We start from the raw sequence: 17,530 nt of genomic DNA, 5'->3' as shown, positions 1-17,530 counted from the left end.
AAAACAAAAAAAAATGTCCATCCGCTGCTGTCGACGCGGCTGCGTGTACAGCCACAACGCCCCTCACTGTCCTTCAGCTCAGGCCTGCAGGGTATAAGCAGCTCAATACAACGGGGCATCAACACTGCGCTGGGGTTACAATGAACCAACACGGCTGCAAGCGGCTGCTCCCCCCCTCCGCCCGAAGCCCAACCCTCCCCCGCTTCTGCCGGCCTGTTGGACAACGCAACCACACCGGTGCCGAAGGGCACAAGACACGCCACCCGCCGATACGCAGTGCTTCCACTACATCGCAGAGACGCCCTCGGCTCACCCTGACTGCAGCCACCACCACCGCCCGGTTGGCCTCATCTCCACTCAAACTTCATGAGGAATACCGAGAAAAACAGAAAAAAAAAACCTCGAAAAGGGCACGGCAACAGGGAAATGTGCTGGCGTGCACACGTCTGTGTCGAGCGAAGCGAAGGAGAGTCACAGAGCGCCAGAAGGCGATTGATCAACTATAAAACAAGCGGAGTGCAGTAGGAGAAGAGAGGGAAGGGGGGGGGCACACACTATATGGAGGGAAAGGCCGGAGGGGGGAGGAATCCGAGGCAGTCCGCTATAAGAGCGGGAAAGAGCGAAAACAAGAGGGAAGATAGGGATGGGGAGAAATAAAACACACGGCGAGGCGCAGGCAGGCAAGCAGAAGAGCAGGAGGGAGCACGAGAGCGCCGAGAATAAGAGAGAGAGGGAGAGCAGCGCAGTGTCGTCGTCGTCAAGCAGTGAAACACCACGCCGCAGTACTTCAAAGACGCATGAGGGGGGAGTACAAGTGAGAAGATCAGTGCGAAGGAGAGAAGAAAAACATCACGCCAACAACGAAGAACACAGACACTGGCAAGACACCCACACGCCCCATCACGTGATATGCAATTTCCCCTCCTCCTGCGTGTGCCTACGCGCGCCTCACAACAAACGGTTGAGGGAGAACGAGCAAGAGAGAGAACGACGGCTCAGGCCAGTCGAGTGCAGATGGGAAAGGGGAAGGGAGCAAACGACAGGCACAGCGCGGCAACGTCGTTGCGTACGTCGTTCACCACTAATGAACACCTGCTCTTAAGGCGTGCGCCATCCCTCCAGCTCGCGCATACGCACCCACACCACCACCCACCAACTCTACTTGTAAAACAGACGACTTGGGTCCACACTCGTCCACACCTGCACCATACACCCCACACAGTCGATTATGCGCCCGCATGACACGGGCATCTCTGTGAAAGCAGCGGGGCAGGTAGAAGAAGAGCGAGACATCGTACGAGTGAAGGCAAATGAAAGCATCATCCTCTTGGCCAGCGCGTCCATCCCCTCCCACACAACGGGAGCCGAACGCCACGCCGCCCCCGGCCCGTCTCACAGGGCCCCGTCGCGGGGTACAAAGCAGCCGTAGACACGCGGTGGGGCAGTGCGCCAACCCAGTCATCTCAGCACAACCTCTGCCCCAAACACCACCCACACACCCGCCTCGCAAGTCGGCCCACAGCCGCTCCCATGGCGCCGGCCGCCACCTGGTGCATCCCTCGGAGCTTGGCCCAGGCTCCCCACACCCGCAGGCAGCCAGGGCCCAGCGGGATACGCTCGAGTCACGCGGACGCGCGGCCCACCATGTGGGCGGTATAAGGGTGTTCACTGCAGCAGGCCGCTCCGACGCACCGCCATCCAGGCCCTGACCGACGTCATCCGTAGCGATCCATCGCTCTGACCCCCACGTCGTAGGTGCCTGGCCCTGTCGCCCCCAAGAAGCGGCTCGGCATTGGCAGGGAGAGGGGGGTGCTTCGCCTCCTCCCCCCACACAGAGAGTGGGGGGTAGTGGCCCTGGGCACCATGCACGGAAGGGTCCCCTGTCCACGGAGCACGTGGGCCCTTTTCTTCTTCGACGGGTCCACTCCACCGCGAACAAGCCAGCCAATTCAGGCGCACACGCAACCGCCCCTCGTCCACCTCGGCAGCAGGCTGCGCTGTCGGCGCTACACAAACCGGAGTGGGGGGGCACGCCTTGATCCGGGCGGGCCGCCTCTGGCGTCCTGCTCAATGGGCGGGGGCGTCGTCTGCCGTGCGGGTAACAGGGGGGCGGCCGTGGCGCACGCCGAGGGGTCCGAGGAGGAGGCCGGCCAGCCCCAGTCCGAGGCCCCCGGAGGCCACCCGCCGCGGCATGCCATAACGTGGTGTGTAGACTCTCCACAGAGGAGTCTGGAGGACTCGATGGCGCCATTCGGGCCGCTCCCGCCATGCTTCCGGCATCCGTGCCGCATTAGCCCACCCGGTGGGATGCCGGAGATACCGCGGGTTTCGCACACATGCACCTCGGGGTTCATTGGCGTGGATCTCCGCGCGTCTTTTCCGTCCATAACCGCTGCTCCTCTGCTCTCCCGCATGCCCTCCTTAAATGTGGCACACCGTGCCAGCTGTGCTTGACAGCGCACGCCGCCACAAGCAGGAGGGAGCCGTGCATAGGCATGTGCCTGCGCACAGAGAGCTCACAGCCTGTCGTCCTGGAAGCACACAGAGGAACAGCGGTGGACACCCCGCGAGGGGAATCCCAAGCACTGCGGGTGGGATGCACGTGATCGCATCACTGCGTGCAAGGCGATAGCGTGAAAGGCGGTAGGCTTCGAGCCCCGAAGGGTTGGCGAATCTCACGTAGCATGTCGGGCGCAACGCCGGGTCTGATGCCCTCATAGCAAGTAAAGGGAGGACGCAGTCTCTTCCTGTTGCACGTATGAGTGGATGACAACTGAAAAACATCGCAGCCGTCTGTGTCGCGCCATCCGCCCACAGAGGAGGAGGGAGCATCGCAGGGTGGGAACGCCGCTGCCTGCATGCAGGTCGCTTTCTCTTCGTGTGGAAGGGTCATCCGTAGCCCATCAGCGAGGAATGCGTTGAAGTGCACAAGACCGCCGCGCATGAAGGAGGCGTGCATGTGTGGAGCTCCGAAGGGAGTCTATGCCTGCATAGTCGTGTGAAAGGTAGCGAAGCGCTATGAGAGTACCGTCATCCGGCATGTACGCTTCCCATGCCCAATGCTCAGCACTGGTTCCTCGCGTGGTTGCGGAAAGGCACAGGGCGGGTGTGGCCCAGCAACACTATGCAGCCAAGGGGTGGGAGAGCGGCCTCTTCGAGCAGGTCTCGGTCTACGTACTTCAGGGTACCAGCGGTGACTGTGGCTGCCTTGGTGTAAAAGTGCGCAAGGGCCTTCCTGCAGCTTTCGCTAGCGGTACCCCACCATGCGATGCAACCGCAGAGTATCGTTGATTCAATCAGTAGTCTGTAGAATGTGCAAAAAAAGATCCGTTGTCGAGCCCCATATGTGTGGGGGCACACCGCCCTCAGCCTGGCAAGTCAGGCCATGGCTGCTTCGATAACCTCCGCAACGTGTCGACCGGTAACGCACATTGCCTGGAGACCTACGCCGAAAGGGCGGGGCGGCGATCCCCGTCCGGACGCCTGTGTGTAACGGAGAGTTTCAGTCGATTGAGGCGTCGCGCGCGCACGAGTTTGGGTGCTGCGCTTTTTGAGGGCACACAGTGCCATGCAGCGCCCCAGCGTCCCGCGCTCTGTCCTCCAGGGGGCGGATGGTAATGTGGCTTGTCTAGCACCCATGCCTACGGAGGATGTGGGGGGTGTGGTGCCGTCAGCAAAGGAGGCGTGGTGCAGCCCGGATGTCTAGCAGAGCTCCACACTCAGCGAGTCCGCCACATATGAGGAAGAAAAGAGAGCCCACGGCTGATTCTCGGGGAGCTACACACACAAGCACACCCATCTCGGCTTTCTACTTGTGATAGCGAGCGCAGGCACGGCGATCACCTGAGAAGTCCGTGGCTCAGCGAGTAAGGAACAGGCCCACGTTAAATATCGTCAGTGCCATGATGATAGCGACGTGGTCTACCGAGTCAGACGCGCAGGGGCAGTCCGCAAACACTCCTCCTCAGTACCTGAATGATATGCTGCGCTGCTTTGTGAAGAAGCAAACCCAAGGGGACGATAGTGAAACAGTGCGGGTGGAGGTCAGACTGCTGTGCTTGGAGTTTGCCTTCTAGAGGATCGCCCAGCGTTTGTGAGACCATTCGCTCGAGTAACTGGCGCAAGTTGTCGGTCAGCGTCACAGTACGGTAGGACGCAGAGTCAGCACCCAGCTTGGGCAACTTCAGGACGGACATAGTTAGCGCCTCTTTCCACGCAGCAGCGACGTTACCGGTGGCGACGCTCTGGTTGTGGATGCTAAGCTGCGCTCTTCTGCAGTGTACCGGGGAGGACCCCTGACACTCTCACAGTGAATTTTGGCGACACTCGGGGCGGAGCCGCAGTGGATCGTGCGGGGTGCCGCCTCAAGCCCACCTCCAACGCGAGTGGGTTGAGGGGGCATGGGGCTGGGTCTCGGTGGGACGCGAATAGGGAATTGCCGGATGCCGCCTTGACTTCCGCCGGGGCATCTTCACCAACACCCCGGTCCGCTCTCTCGCACAGAGAAGTACTGGTCGACTTGTCTCATCCTTCGTGCGGGTAATGCCCGGGGGAGGGGAGGGGGGGGGGACATGGCCGCGTGCCCACAATTGGCGGCACGCTGGGGCTGATGGCGCTGCAGGGCCTCAGTTTTCTTTCGCCAGTGCTCTGCAGTGGTGGCGCATTCGCGTGTGCGTCGCGGTGTTTTCGGGTGGCTGCAGCCGTGAAAGTGTGCCGGCGCCTGCGTGGCCAACGAACGAATGAAAAACGAAGCGAAATTAAATAATTCAAGCAATGAAAGAAATCGGCACTGCCGAGCACTGCGATCACATGTGCGTGCCCGTGAGTACAACGACGCACACGCACAGATGCTCCTGGCCGATCACGAGGAAGCAGCCAGTGAGGCAAAAGCGAGTCATTCATGAAACAGTGGGACGCAAGCTACGTGAGGAGCAAGTGCGTCTCGTGGTGCACCTGGTGGTATGGGCGAGGCTTCTTAAAGCTCCTCGGGCTCCTACTTCGGCGCTGCCTCGAGTTCCACCTGAGAATCTCTACCACCTCTGCCTTCGGTGCCCTCCCCCGTCCAGTTTCGCGAGCGTCTCCACAGTCGCCTGGACCCGCATATGTTCACGACCTCCTCCTTCTGTTACTCCTCAGGCGTTAAGCTACTCGTACCCGCGCTGGCGGCTGACCGAGAGGGAATGGAGGTCCATCGTGTCCGAGTAGCGCACCATGGGCACTGGCAAGTCCCCGGTAGCCGCCGACATCATTGCATTGGCCAACGGGCGCAGGTTCTCTGGTAGTTCCTCGGTTGTGAAGCACTTGTGCCTGCGGCGGTACATCTCCGCAACCGAGGATCGAGCACTGGTGAACCGGCTCATAATAACATCTTTGCCGTACTTGGGTATCGGCAAGGAGCGCATTTTCTCCTCCTCCGATTGCATATATTCGTCTTCCTCGTCCAAATCACCATCGTCATTCTCGCCGGCGGCGTCTGCCCTCACTGCGATGGGCCCACCCTCGTCACACTCCAGCTGGTACGTGTAGTACTGCACGAGCTTCGTGACTCGGGCGAGGTAGTTGAGCGAGAAGTCCTTAGTGCGCACAAAGAAGATGGCAAGCAGCAGGTGGCAGAACTGCGCGTAAGCGCTTGTCGTCAACCTCCAATAACTCTGCGAGGCAGTGAAAATGGGCACCGCAGCAATGGTCGGGGCTGCTGCACTGCCATAGTGAGACCCCTCATCTTCATCCTCGCTACGTACCTCGGTTGATGCCGCCGAGGGCTGCTGCTGTTCAGCCAGAAGCTTCTCCACGTAGCGAACGTAGCCCTCCTCAAAGTAGTTCAGCCAGCGCCTCCACATGCCCTCCAGCAGAACGGGAACGCCATCCTCGACGGTGAGAAAATCAAGACACTCATCCCTCAGGCTCGGCTCCTGCTCAGCCCTTTCCAGCCTCGTCCTCCCACTGCTCCTCATCGTTGTCGCTCTCACAGTGTTGTGCGCAGGCGGCCTCAGTGGCGTGGACAAGAGGATGTTGTTAACTACCTCGATGATGGCGGCGCGGAAGACATTCTCGTCGCCGATGTCCTGGGCAGACTTGAGCTTCCCCACGATGCTGCGCAGCGTGCCCTTGGCAACGTTCTCCGTATCGCCTGTGAAGGCCAGAGAAGTGGAGAAGATGATGCTGAGGCAGCAGTTAAAGTCTACCGTCGCCACCTCCTTGCGCGAAATGTGCCTTCCACCCTGCGAGAGCAGCTCCTTTCCTTTGATTTTGTTTCCTAGCTGGACACAGTAGTCGCGCAGCACCAGCAGCTGGCGCCGCAGTTCCTTAGCTGCAGAACCTCTCGACGTGCTGCAGAGCCAGAGAAAGCGCTTCACGCTCGAGGGCAGATCGTACGACGCGCTGGCCCAAGCAATCGATCCCACCTCGACGTTGCAGTATGCCTTCGAGTTCTCCAGGATGCTGCGCGAAGAGAGGTGCGAGTAACTCGTGCACCGTGACGAAAAGCTGTGACGCCGCGAGCTGCCCACCGTGCGCTGTGGTGTCAAGTGCAGGTCAGTTGACAGCGGGTTAGCGTCGACGGACTCGTCGACCGACATCATTGACTTGAAGCCCCAGACAGAAGGAAAGATGCAGACGGCGACGGAGAGACGCCTACAAGGGGAATGGAGTCGCTGTGTGGAGGCGCGTTTTGAGTGCACAGGTGAGAGGCGTTGGCGCAGTAGCAGAAAGGTGTACAGGGAACAATAAAGTGAAGAGAGAGTGATCGAGCGAGCTGTGCTACGACGAGCGTGCTTGACTGGTTTGTTTAAGAGAGAGAACGTGTGAAAGCCCACATGACAGATGAAATGAAGGAGGCGTGGGGCTGAGTGCGCCAGCATCAGAGAATGAGTCCAGCGCCTCCAGCCGGTAGCCCCAGCAGCACGCCTCCTCGGCTCATAGACAGTGAAGCCAAGCAGTAGGGGAAAGGGAGGAGAAGAGCTTTTCCTCGCCCACCACCGCCTCCCTCACTTCACACATCATCCACTTCGCCTGTGTCCTCGTGACACCTTTGCTGCTCTTCTCGAGAGCCGACTTGTGCCGCCACCGTCTTTGCGAGTCGTCATGCAGTCACCCGCTCCCCGTTAAGGGGCAACTCAACACAGCACCGCACCGCCCGGCACACGCTGATGAATGAGCTCACGGTCCTCTCCACGTGCGCAGACACACTAGAGTCTGCTGTACTTGTTGCTACTTCGCGTTAAGGGAATGCACAAGTGAATCTCACTCTCTCCTCCGCTAAGGCAGACGCACCACCTCATCTGCCACCGCGATGAGATCGTCATCGTGAGTCGCGCATAGCATGCCGCGCACAATACCACCCTCCAGAAGCCCGCGCCACTCCTCCAGTATTTTAAGCTTTACCTCCTTGTCTAGACTGGCCGTGGGCTCGTCCATCACAAGCACGGACCCGCCGCGCCGCCCGTGGAACAGAGCACGCGCCATCATCAGCCGTTGTGCTTGACCAACGCTGAGTCGTACCGCGCCACCACCGCCTCCAGAAGCTGCGGCCGCGAGTGGAGACGCCCATTGTCCTGCTCCGCTGTCGGCAATGTAAGTCATCAAGCCTTGCGGAAAGCGTTGGATGTACTCGCAGTGTGCCCAGGCAGCGCACTGCGCAATCTCAGCCATCAGCTCCTCCTGCTCAAGGGATACATAATTCTCAAGGCTGATGTTGTGCGCGATGGTGGCCCCGGAAAAGATAATGGGGTTCTGCGGCACAAAGCTGAAGAGGTTTCCTCGAAGAATGTCGCGCGGAATCAAGGCAACCGACAGCTGCACATACTCCACCTCCGGCATTACAGAGGCCGATGAGGTTGGAGCGGCGCTGGGCGAGTCAGTCGACTCCAGCGCTTCGGAGGAGGAAGGTGGGGAATGTGGTAGCGCCAGCGTGAGCACGATGTCTGGGACGGCCACGGAAGAGGAAGGAGTGAGGGGCAGCCCCCCTCGCGCCTGCGTTTCAACGCCGCTCTCCTGTTGCTCTTCGCCATCGTCGCCGCCGCTGCTGGCATTCTCGCCAGTGCCAAGGACGGGGCTAGACGCCCCGTAGTTCGTATACATCCCTAACAAAAGGCTGAGCAGCGTAGACTTGCCGTGTCCACTTGGCCCCACAAGACACACGAGTTGGCCTCTACTGGCACAAGTGCCCCTCACTGTCTGTGGCTGCGTGGAGCTCGACAGTGACGACGAAAAGGCGTTGCGGTTGCCTTGGAGCACGACGGTGCAGGTGATGGGGTGGGCAAATACTGGCACGGTGGGGGCGGTAGGATAGTAGAACTGCAGGCTCTGCACTGCCACGGCGTGCACAGTGGCGTTCGCGAGCGCCGCCGCTGCGGCAGCCGCTGCAGCTTCGCTGCAAAGCTCGGAATCGTCGCTGAATGACGACGATGAGGGGCGTGCATGAGCGCAGCGGCTGCCATCATCCTCGGACAGGCGACTGTTCAGGCACACCTCCGCCGCTTCGCTTGCCACGCCACACGCTGGATCCTGAGCACTATTGGGCTGTTGCTGGTTCACTTGCTGTGGCCGACCCTTCCTCCAGCAGGAAACGTGGCGTGGTCGCGGGGGGCGGCGGTGATGGTGGTAGAGCTGCCGTGATTGGTGCCGGTTGCTGCCGCGGCGGTCTGACTTCACGAGTCCCATCGTTGCAAGTACGCGCCATGCAAGTCGCAGACGTCCGCCAAGAGTGAAAACACGCGGGAGATGCGTGACACACCAGCGGCAGCTATCCTTCAAGACGCGCATCCATCGCACTGTGAGCGGCGGTGGCCACGCCGTGGCTGCGTGGGTGCCGGCACGGTATAACGACCGCAGGTGGTGGTGTCGAAGGACGTAGTGCCGTGAACTGACCTCCGCTGCGGGCGTCCCACAACTGGCACCGGCATCGGCAGTGTTATAATCGGCCTCGCCGCCTAAGGCGACACCCTTCGCGTAATCGGCGGTCGTCGGCTCCCACCGTCGCGCATCCAACACCTTCTCCAGAACACTCGCTTTGTACGCGTTCAGCAACACCACCTCTGCGACGCGATGCCCGTCGACGAGGACATCGACTGTGTCACTGACGCACCGCATTGCTTCGATGAGCCTATTCGAGAGACTCAGCGTGTCTAAGCTGCAAAATGCCGTTGAGGTGCCGTAGCTCGCAACGAGCGTGGGTAGCACCCAGTCGGCAAACGTCAGGAGCGCACCACCGAGCGCCGGCAACAGCTGACCGTAGGCCTGAGACGGCAATGCGCGAAGACTCCACGCAAAGGTCGCCGCCTCTGCCGCCCCGCACGCGCGCGTGTGGTCCGTCCACGATCGCATCAGCCTGAAATCCGCCGCGTATGGGCGCAGCTGTGGCAGAGCGGCTACAATATCTAGGCCACGCAACATCACGCCGCCTCGCCGCGCATTGCTCTCCGTGTTCTCCTCCACCTGTGCGTCGAGCTCTGCCGCCGCAGAGGCGGTGCCGTTCAGGTTGTAGCCGCGGAGCCATGACGGAGGCACTCCTCCGGTGCGCTGCGCCACACGCATCAGCTGCTTCATGCGTCGCCCAATGTATTTTACGGCGAGCGACACCGCGACTGTGGCACCCACCAGCAGACGTGCCCGACGCGGCAGCTGATGCATCGCGTGCTGCATCGCAGAGAGTGACGTGACGAGGCTACAGATGTAGCGATGCACGTGCACCTCCACACCCTCGATATCGTTCACGTAGTACACGATCTGCTCCACCTCGTCGAACGAGTGCAGGTCGAAGAAGGCGAGAGGCAAGCGCGTCAGGGCCTCGTATAGCGCTGCCTTCATGGCGTTGCGTCGCTGCGAGGCTGCCATGGCGATGTACTCGCGCATGGTGTGCGTGAGCACCGTGTTCACAGCGAGGCGCATGCATTCAAAGAGGCACAGGGCAAAGATACGCTGCTGTACAGTAACCGTGCCACTGCCGCACAGCCTGCTGCTGCTGTCAGAATCGCTGCCTGATGGCGACAGCGCTCCCTGGGTGCGGTAGTAGGTGTCCAGGTTGGAGCCAATGGCCTCGCGTACCGCCAGCCCCACCGCCGCCACACGGGAGGAAAGGCATGTGAGCACGGTCAACACGGCAATGGAGGTCATTTTTGCCACACTGCCGGTGTACATGTAGGAGAAGAGACTTCGCACGTGAGACATCTCCATCAGCCGCCGGCGGCGCAGTAGAGCAGCTAGCGCAGCAGTCAGCTCTGCCCAGCATATCCGCGGCGAGGCCCCGCGGATACCCATGTGCGGCGTAGCCACTGGCACGCCATCCCTGCAAAGCAGATTGCTACTGTGCGACTCACAGCGGTTGCCAAGATGTGCGCTCGCAGCCATGGGCACGGTTGAGCAAACTACCGCACCCTCCGTGTTGCCATGCGCAGTGATCGCAGCCTCGGGGAGCCCAGTCGGCTTCTCATGACGGCGAGGCAGCCTACAGGCACACTCTTCGTTGGTGCCAACGACCCGGCTGCGGGTGCTGCTCGCGTGCTTGACGCCCGGGCACGAGACGCTGCGCAGCGCCTCGTCAAAGAAAGCGGCACCCACCGCGATGCCGCGTTGATAGACGGCCCTGCCGTACGCCTGAAGTTCCTCAAGCGCGTCTGCGCACCGCTGGGCATCCTCGTGGACAACAACAGCCTCGTACACCTCGCGCACGAGCGACAGGTACCATGTCAGTGCCGCGCACGCTACGGCGACGCGTGGATCTGCGTAGCAGCTCGGCGAGGTGCCGTGCGAAGTGGAACTTGGGACGTAGTGGGCAGAGAAGGCTACAGCGCCGGACGGGTGAAGTGAGGAGTTGACGGTGGAGTGGGCTGCGCTTGCTACCGGCTCGCTTGAGACGCTGCAGCTGCCCATGGTCCCCCATATGGTCTGAGGCACGCGTGTGCCGCCCCACAAGCTCTCTGAATTGCCACTACTCGCAAACAACTTTGCAAGCTCAGCAACAGTACAGTCGAGCAGCAGCTGCCGCAGCTCACTGTGCGTCACCGAGTAGCGCACCATATCAGTCCAAAGGAGGTGCATCACCTTCCAAGGTTCCTCCACCGCGGGCTTCTCCGTCATGATAGGCGACACTGCATCCGGTGAACGCCCTGCAGCTGGTGGCTTGTCATTAACGATGGACATTTCCAACGGCGCCATGGGTGGAGTCGTTCTCGTGCACCCCCCTGGCTCCGCCAGAACAGGGAACGCAGCGTCGTCCGGCAGCACGAGCACCGTCGCCGCACCATGCGGTACTCCATCCGGTGTGAGTCGGTCAAACTTGTGGCCACCACCGCCGTCCCTAACTGAGTCGTGGCCGGGGTGCAGAGTGCGGAAGAACCAGCCAAGCTCGGTGACGTCTGTTGGCGCGCCAGCGCGCTTGCGTGGCGCAGCCCGCACCGCCCTCTCGAGGAGGGCCCAGTAGCTGCACAGCCGGTACAACGCCCGTGACGAGCCTCGTGGTAGGCGTGATCGTCCAGTAAGCACCGACCCCATCTCTGGCGGTGGCGGCGCCTGGGTCGTCACGGGGTGCAGCGAGGTCGAGAGGTGACTCGGCTCCTCGACATCCGCTGCATTCTCGACGCACTCCGGCGCCGCCATCGCCTTTGCCTTGGCGCTGGCCCGCACAGCGCGCCGGTAGCGAAGAAAGAAAGACGTAGCCTGCGCAATCTCCGTGCCAACAAGCAGTAGTGTGAGGTGGACGACGAGGGGACCGTCGTCCACCTGCGGAAGAATGACTGAGCACACTCGGGTGGTCGCCAGAGCCTCGTACGACGCATGTAACCAGCGTAAAGCTGCAGAAGGGAGCGACGGCGAGTCGCACTTTCCGCTGTCGTTACGAGCCCGTTCGTCATGGCGGTCATTACTCCATCCAGGCGATTTTAAGACGGTGGCGTGCGCGCTACGCAGGGCGCGGTGAAGAGAAGCACGAATCCACTTGAAGTAGAGCGAAAAGGAGCTCGAATGCAACGAGTCACACTGCTGGCTGCGGATGCCATGGAGCGTGGCAGTCGCTGTCGACTCAGCCTCAGTGCAGGTTGGCTGCGATGAACAAGGGCACGAAGATGGCCCATCGACACCGTCAGCATTGCTAGACCTACCAAGGTACATCACACACGCACACACACACACACATAGCACGTGATCGTGTGGCTGTTCTGGCGGTGTTACGCTGATTTCAGCAAGTTGGAAATAAAGAGAGGGGCAAAACGAGTTTGGAATGGAGAGAGAAGTGGGCAGCGCGAGAGCACCGTGAGGGAGTGAGTGGGGGGAGGGGGGGAGTGATGGGAAAGGCAGCGCAGCCAGCCCGCGCTACAACCCAAAGGCGACAAAAATGTCACCTCGGTGGTGCCGAGCAGAGTTCAGCAACGTGACGGAAGAGAAATAAAACAGCAAAGAGGGGGGAGAACGGAGGAGCGTACCCCCCAGAGCCGAATAGGAGACAGCACGAGGGGACACCAAATGCCCGCTCGCTGACAGTGCCCCTGGCATCTGATGAGGGGCACTGGTAGCCCAAAACACAGAGCGCTTTCTCGCCACCTGAGCACAAACATAGACTCCTCCTGCGCCTGCACGTGTGTCAATCTAAGCCAAGGGTAAGCTGCGTGCTTACGAGCTGCCGAATGTCTGGGCGGAGAAGGCAAAGTAACGAAGAGGGCTCAGGTGCTCCGACCCGGCCTGAGGTGCGCGCCGCGCAAGAAACAGCAGACACGCTCGTGCCCCACCAGTTGAAGGCTATGCGGGTCGAGGATACGTGGGCGCAGCGAGGCAAAGATGCGGAGGAGAAAGACAAGGAGGGAAGACCGCATCGCAATGTCGAGAAGAGAGGCGGGGAGTGAGGGGGGTCTCGGGCATCAAACTGAAAAGCGGCGGAAGTGGGCAGATGAGGACAGCGCGGCGCGCTCAGTGTCATCAAATGAGGCCTCTTGGCAGTGCCGCTGTCGACCACGCACGCCCCGATTGCGTGGTCGACAGCGGCATCTTTAGTGTTCTCGCAAGAGAAAGAGAGAGAACGAGAGGATTTCTATGGTCATCAAAGCTGAACTTCTCTCTCTTCTCCCAACAACGCATGTACCTGTGGGCATCACTACGCCTCCATCCACACGCATGGATGATCGCCTCCTCAGGGGCGTCTCTGTCACCGATACGGCAGAGTCGAGGAGGAGTGCAGGCGTCCTCATAGATTACTGTGTGAAAGTCTAAACTCATGTGCGTCACGCCCCCCCCCTCCCGTCTCGCTCTGCTCACCAGCAAGCACAGCCGATTACATGTACGGGTAGTCGTCCTCGGCGTAGAGGAGCAGCATGTCGTCCTCGGCTGCCTTAACACGCTTGCGGTCACCGGCGATACCCTCGGCACTTGTGCCGGCGCCGCTGTCCATGCCCATTGCGGAGCGGCCGCCGCCAACGCTGTTGCCATCCTCGCCACGCCCACGCCGCCAACCCGCGCCGCCCGTCTCAGCCGCGAAAAACGGCAACACGTTCTCGGCGAACGTCATGTTGTCCTCGCAGAAAGGCGCGCCGCTGGGGGTAGTGATGAGGGTGGCGATGTACTTGCCGTTGCGCTCCGTCCCACACACACTGTAGGCCAGCCGCATACACTCTTTCACCTGTCGCTTCAACGGCGGGCAGCGCGTCAAGTCCCAGAGCACGGAGTGCGGGTAGAAGATGACATCAGGCGTGTTACCGCCACCGCTGCCACTCAGCTCGTCGCACCGGATGTAGCCGCGCTGCTCCTCCGCGTCATATGTGCGAACACATCCGGTGTAGCGGGTGAGCGTCGAGGTGGCAGAGGTGAAGGGGGCAAGAGGATAGGCGGTTGCTGACATGCCTGCCTCATCGCCGGCTCCCCCGCCCCCAGCGGTGGACGACGAGGGAGGGGGGGGCGGTGGTCTTAGGGAAGCGCGGTAAGGTGTGCTCGTCTTTCGCCCAACTGCGCCAGGGAACAGCGGATGAAACCAACTTTGCTCCACGGCAATCGCCAGCTGCGCTGCCGGCACACCACGGAGAAACTCAGCACGCAGCAGGCGGCCATTCCCGCCACGCGCGGCGTGGTTGCGGCTAACGACAAAGCTCAGGCGATCCCCGACCCGAAGGCCGCCGCCGATGCCTTGATTGACTTGGTGCTGGAGAAGCTGTGCGGTGGCACTGGTGAGCAGCGAAGCAGCCGCCTCCGCCCACGCCAACTCCTCCTCGGTGGTTGGCGGAATGAGTACGCGGTCGCCAGTGTCGCCCGCCCGAGTTGCCAAAACAGGGGTAGACCCGAGAACGCCTTCCTCACCAAGCGCAGTGCCGGTCACCCTTGTCTGCCCATCTCCAGCAGCTGATATACCTCCAGCCATTCCGGTGAGTCCAGGGGACACCGACGATACCGGAGCCGGCACCGAGCCGTTCGCGTCGGCAGCTGTTCCAGCGTTCACCACAGATGTCGTCGTGCCATTGGTCGGCGCCCCATCTTCACCAGACGCGATTGAATTCGCTTTTGCCGGGCCCACACGATACGCAGCGGCAACAAGCGGCGGCACCGGCAAGCCATTGCGCAGGTAGAAGGCCCGAAGTGCCAGTCTCGTAAAGGAGAGGGCGATGCTGTCGGTGATGAAGAACACATCCGGCCCGCCCAAGTCTGGCGAGATGAAGCCGAAATTCTTTGGGTGTCGATACATGACGCAAGTGCCGGTGTACACGCGATCCAGACCTGGAGGCATGAGGATAAGCTGCTCGGCTGCCGTGAAAGTGCCACCTTTCTGTGGAGCGCCAGCAAAGCCGAAGGGTTGCTGAAGAAGTGGGCCTCCGGCTGTTGATGCTGACTGGCAACCACTAACACCTGTCCGCACTGCGCTGCCCGTCTGAGATCCGCCTGACGTGTAAGAGAGAAGCGTGCGGTCGCCGATTTGCCCTTCGGCGCGCGCACTCGCTGCTCCGGAGACGGCGGCTGACGACACGCCGACGGCCACCAGCTCAGCAGTTGGGGTCGCCAGTGACGACTCCCTGGTAGCACCCGTCGCTTTCGGCGCAGCGACCCCTTCCGCAGCAGCGTCACAGCTAACCGACAGTTCTGTGCCACTGCCGACTGCGCTGAAGCTGGGTCCGATTCCGGCACTCGCCTTGCTCGATGCAAGACGAGCATCAAGCGTAACCAAAGGCCCCCCGCCGCCGATAGGCTGCCAAGAGCATAGCAGCTGTTGTTCAGCGCTGGCCTCCCTGGCTGCCTGCATTTCTGCCACATAGCCAGCATACTTGGTGGCCTCCCTCACCGCTTCGTCCTCGGTGTCCATCTGCATGTCAAGGCCCCCTTCTGTCGCCGTGGCATTACGGCCGCCATCGCAGCGCTTTGGCGCGTCGAGGCCGCCGCGACGCCTCACCGCAAATCGATCAGCGCGTAGGTCGGCCACCTCATCGTCGACTCTGCGAAAGACGCTTTCAGAGGAGACCACCGTGGAGGACGCAGATGCCGCAGCGTAGTCCGGCGGAGGCGCTTGTGCCGACAGCGGCGATGCAGTGCTGCCCTCAAGCTCCTCGGCATCCAAAACGTCGGAGTCCTGCAAGTCTTTCCGCTGTTCTACAGCAGCAGCGGGGGAATCCTCTGGCACAGCGGGCACCGAACGGGCCTTTGACCGCACGACAGCCGCCGTCGCGGCCACAAACGCTGAAGGGAGAAGGTTCCGTCGATAGCTTGTTGTCCCACCTCCATCACTGCCACTGCTGACGACGTTGGAACCGCCTCGCTGGGCGCTACGCTGATTTCCTGGGCCTTTACCGCTGCTACCGAGCATGCCCGAGGCCTCGAGTATGAGTTCCTCCTTTAGAGAGGCCGGCCCAGTGTCGATGAACGCATCTGCCGGGAGCTGATCAAAGACGACATCGAAGATATTCTTGGAGGTCAGCTTAGGCGGCATTTTGCCGTTTCTCTTCTCGTCAGTGCCGCTTCTGCCTGTAGGCGCCTTGACAGTCCTGCGTTTGTGAAAAGAGGCGCAGGGGAGAGGGAGGGGGAGGACGGATGCGGCACGAGGCAAACGAGCTGAAGGGGGAAAGAGCGATAGTGCCGAAATTCTCAAAGGCCCAGTCGCACGCAAGAGCACAGGTGAAAAGACTGAGATACAGCGAAACAGTGAAAGAAGAGGAGGGGAAAAGAAGTATACGTCAGCAGTGACGGGCAGTAAAGCGATCGCAACCGCGTGCCCCTCGATACAGCTCACCCACCACACCCGGAAGTGATGGTGGACGCTCATCCTCGGCGGCAATCGGCGCCACGCGTATTCACGTACTCGAGCGAAAAGCCGCTCTGTGCTCCTTGTCCTTCCTGGGCCTCTCCTCTGCATCCACATGATATGGTGTGCCACCAAGTGTTACAGGTTGGAAGGAAGTGAAAGCGTGGGGATACATCTCACATGAATACAAAGTACGCTCATGCGCGTGCAGCATGTAGGTGCTTATTGTCGACTGTGTTCTTCTGCTCTCTTCTCTCCCCCCCCTCCTCCTCCCCGCACACACGCACTTGGAAAGGAGAGCACAAGAGCGGCAGAACACCTACGCGCTGGAGGAAAGCAGCGGGTCTGGGGAAAGCAGAGGAAATGGGTGGATGGGTGAAGTGGAGCAACGACGCCGCAGGAAAAAGCGATCTATACCCGCGGTCGACCAAGCAGCCTATCGCCGTTCCCTATAAGATGCCCTCACCCTGAAGCACAATCCCCGTCCTCGCCAGTACCCACACATCGGTCGCGGCGGCAGTAGTCCGCGCCATGATGGCACACATCAGCGAAGCAGCAGCACATGAGCACGTAGAAGAGTAGCGCCAGCACAAGAGCGGGCGGCAAAGACAATGGCGATTAAGCGCGCCCAAGGAGGAGGAAAGCAATCGAAGCGTAGACTAGAGCGAGAGGAGGGAGAAGCAAAACGCACAACAGAGCAGCGACACGATACAGAGATAGGCAATGTGCACACGCCACCTCCTCACTCCTTCATTCCTTTGAGGCCGAAGTGCCTCGTTAGCCACCCCTGCAGATCGCTATGTCTCACTGAGGGAAGAGAGGGAATTGGGGGCTGCTGGCGCCACGGGCGGCGGCAGCGATGATTCAGGTGGCAGCACGGCAGACGAGCACAGCAAGCGAAGCACACACTCCTGCGCCATCAGCCGCGGATACACAATATTGCACTCAAGAGCCTCCAGTCGCAACGCAGCCTCCAGCCTAGCAATCCTCTTAAGCAGCATATTCTTTGGAAAGTCCATCAAAGACAACAGAGGTGGATCCGTGACGCGATCCTTCTCTTTTTGGCTGCGACACTGTCCCTACTGCTTTGGGGAGGAGTGCATGACTGGGGGTGAGCTCCGCAATGCGCTGGGGAAGAATGCGATTCTCATGCCGCAAAACATGAAGGGGTACAGTGAAGATTCTCCACCGACGGCGAAGCCGCCGCTGCATAGGGGAGCATACCCACCTCGACGGGTATATCCACACACCTTGGCTCAGTCCCTCTCTCTGCCTTCAAGCTGCCGCCAAACCTCGATGATATGCCCTCAGCAGCTATCAGGCATGCGC

General features: G+C 60.9%; 3 protein-coding genes across 3 annotated transcripts; all 3 read right to left on the bottom strand.

Annotated features, from left to right (window-relative positions):
- Nucleotides 1–5,144: 5,144 nt before the first annotated feature.
- LBRM_12_0880 (hypothetical protein, unknown function) lies at nt 5,145–6,581 on the bottom strand (the record flags this gene model as incomplete). Its single annotated transcript, XM_001563087.2, has 1 exon — nt 5,145–6,581. The coding sequence occupies one exon, from the start codon at nt 6,579–6,581 to the stop codon at nt 5,145–5,147; it is 1,437 nt and encodes a 478-aa protein (XP_001563137.2).
- Nucleotides 6,582–7,257: 676 nt separating this feature from the next.
- On the bottom strand, nt 7,258–12,105 carry LBRM_12_0870 (conserved hypothetical protein; the record flags this gene model as incomplete). The annotated part of the gene is made up of 1 exon (XM_001563086.2): nt 7,258–12,105. The coding sequence occupies one exon, from the start codon at nt 12,103–12,105 to the stop codon at nt 7,258–7,260; it is 4,848 nt and encodes a 1,615-aa protein (XP_001563136.2).
- Nucleotides 12,106–13,258: 1,153 nt separating this feature from the next.
- On the bottom strand, nt 13,259–15,889 carry LBRM_12_0860 (conserved hypothetical protein; the record flags this gene model as incomplete). The annotated part of the gene is made up of 1 exon (XM_001563085.1): nt 13,259–15,889. One exon carries the CDS (start codon nt 15,887–15,889, stop codon nt 13,259–13,261), a length of 2,631 nt encoding a protein of 876 aa, XP_001563135.1.
- Nucleotides 15,890–17,530: the final 1,641 nt, after the last annotated feature.

The sequence above is a fragment of the Leishmania braziliensis genome, chromosome 12 (assembly GCF_000002845.2).
Source record: "Leishmania braziliensis MHOM/BR/75/M2904 complete genome, chromosome 12".
NCBI classification, from domain to species: Eukaryota; Euglenozoa; class Kinetoplastea; order Trypanosomatida; family Trypanosomatidae; genus Leishmania; species Leishmania braziliensis.
Note: the sequence above shows the minus strand (reverse complement) of the source record. Positions and strands in the feature narration are given on the sequence as shown.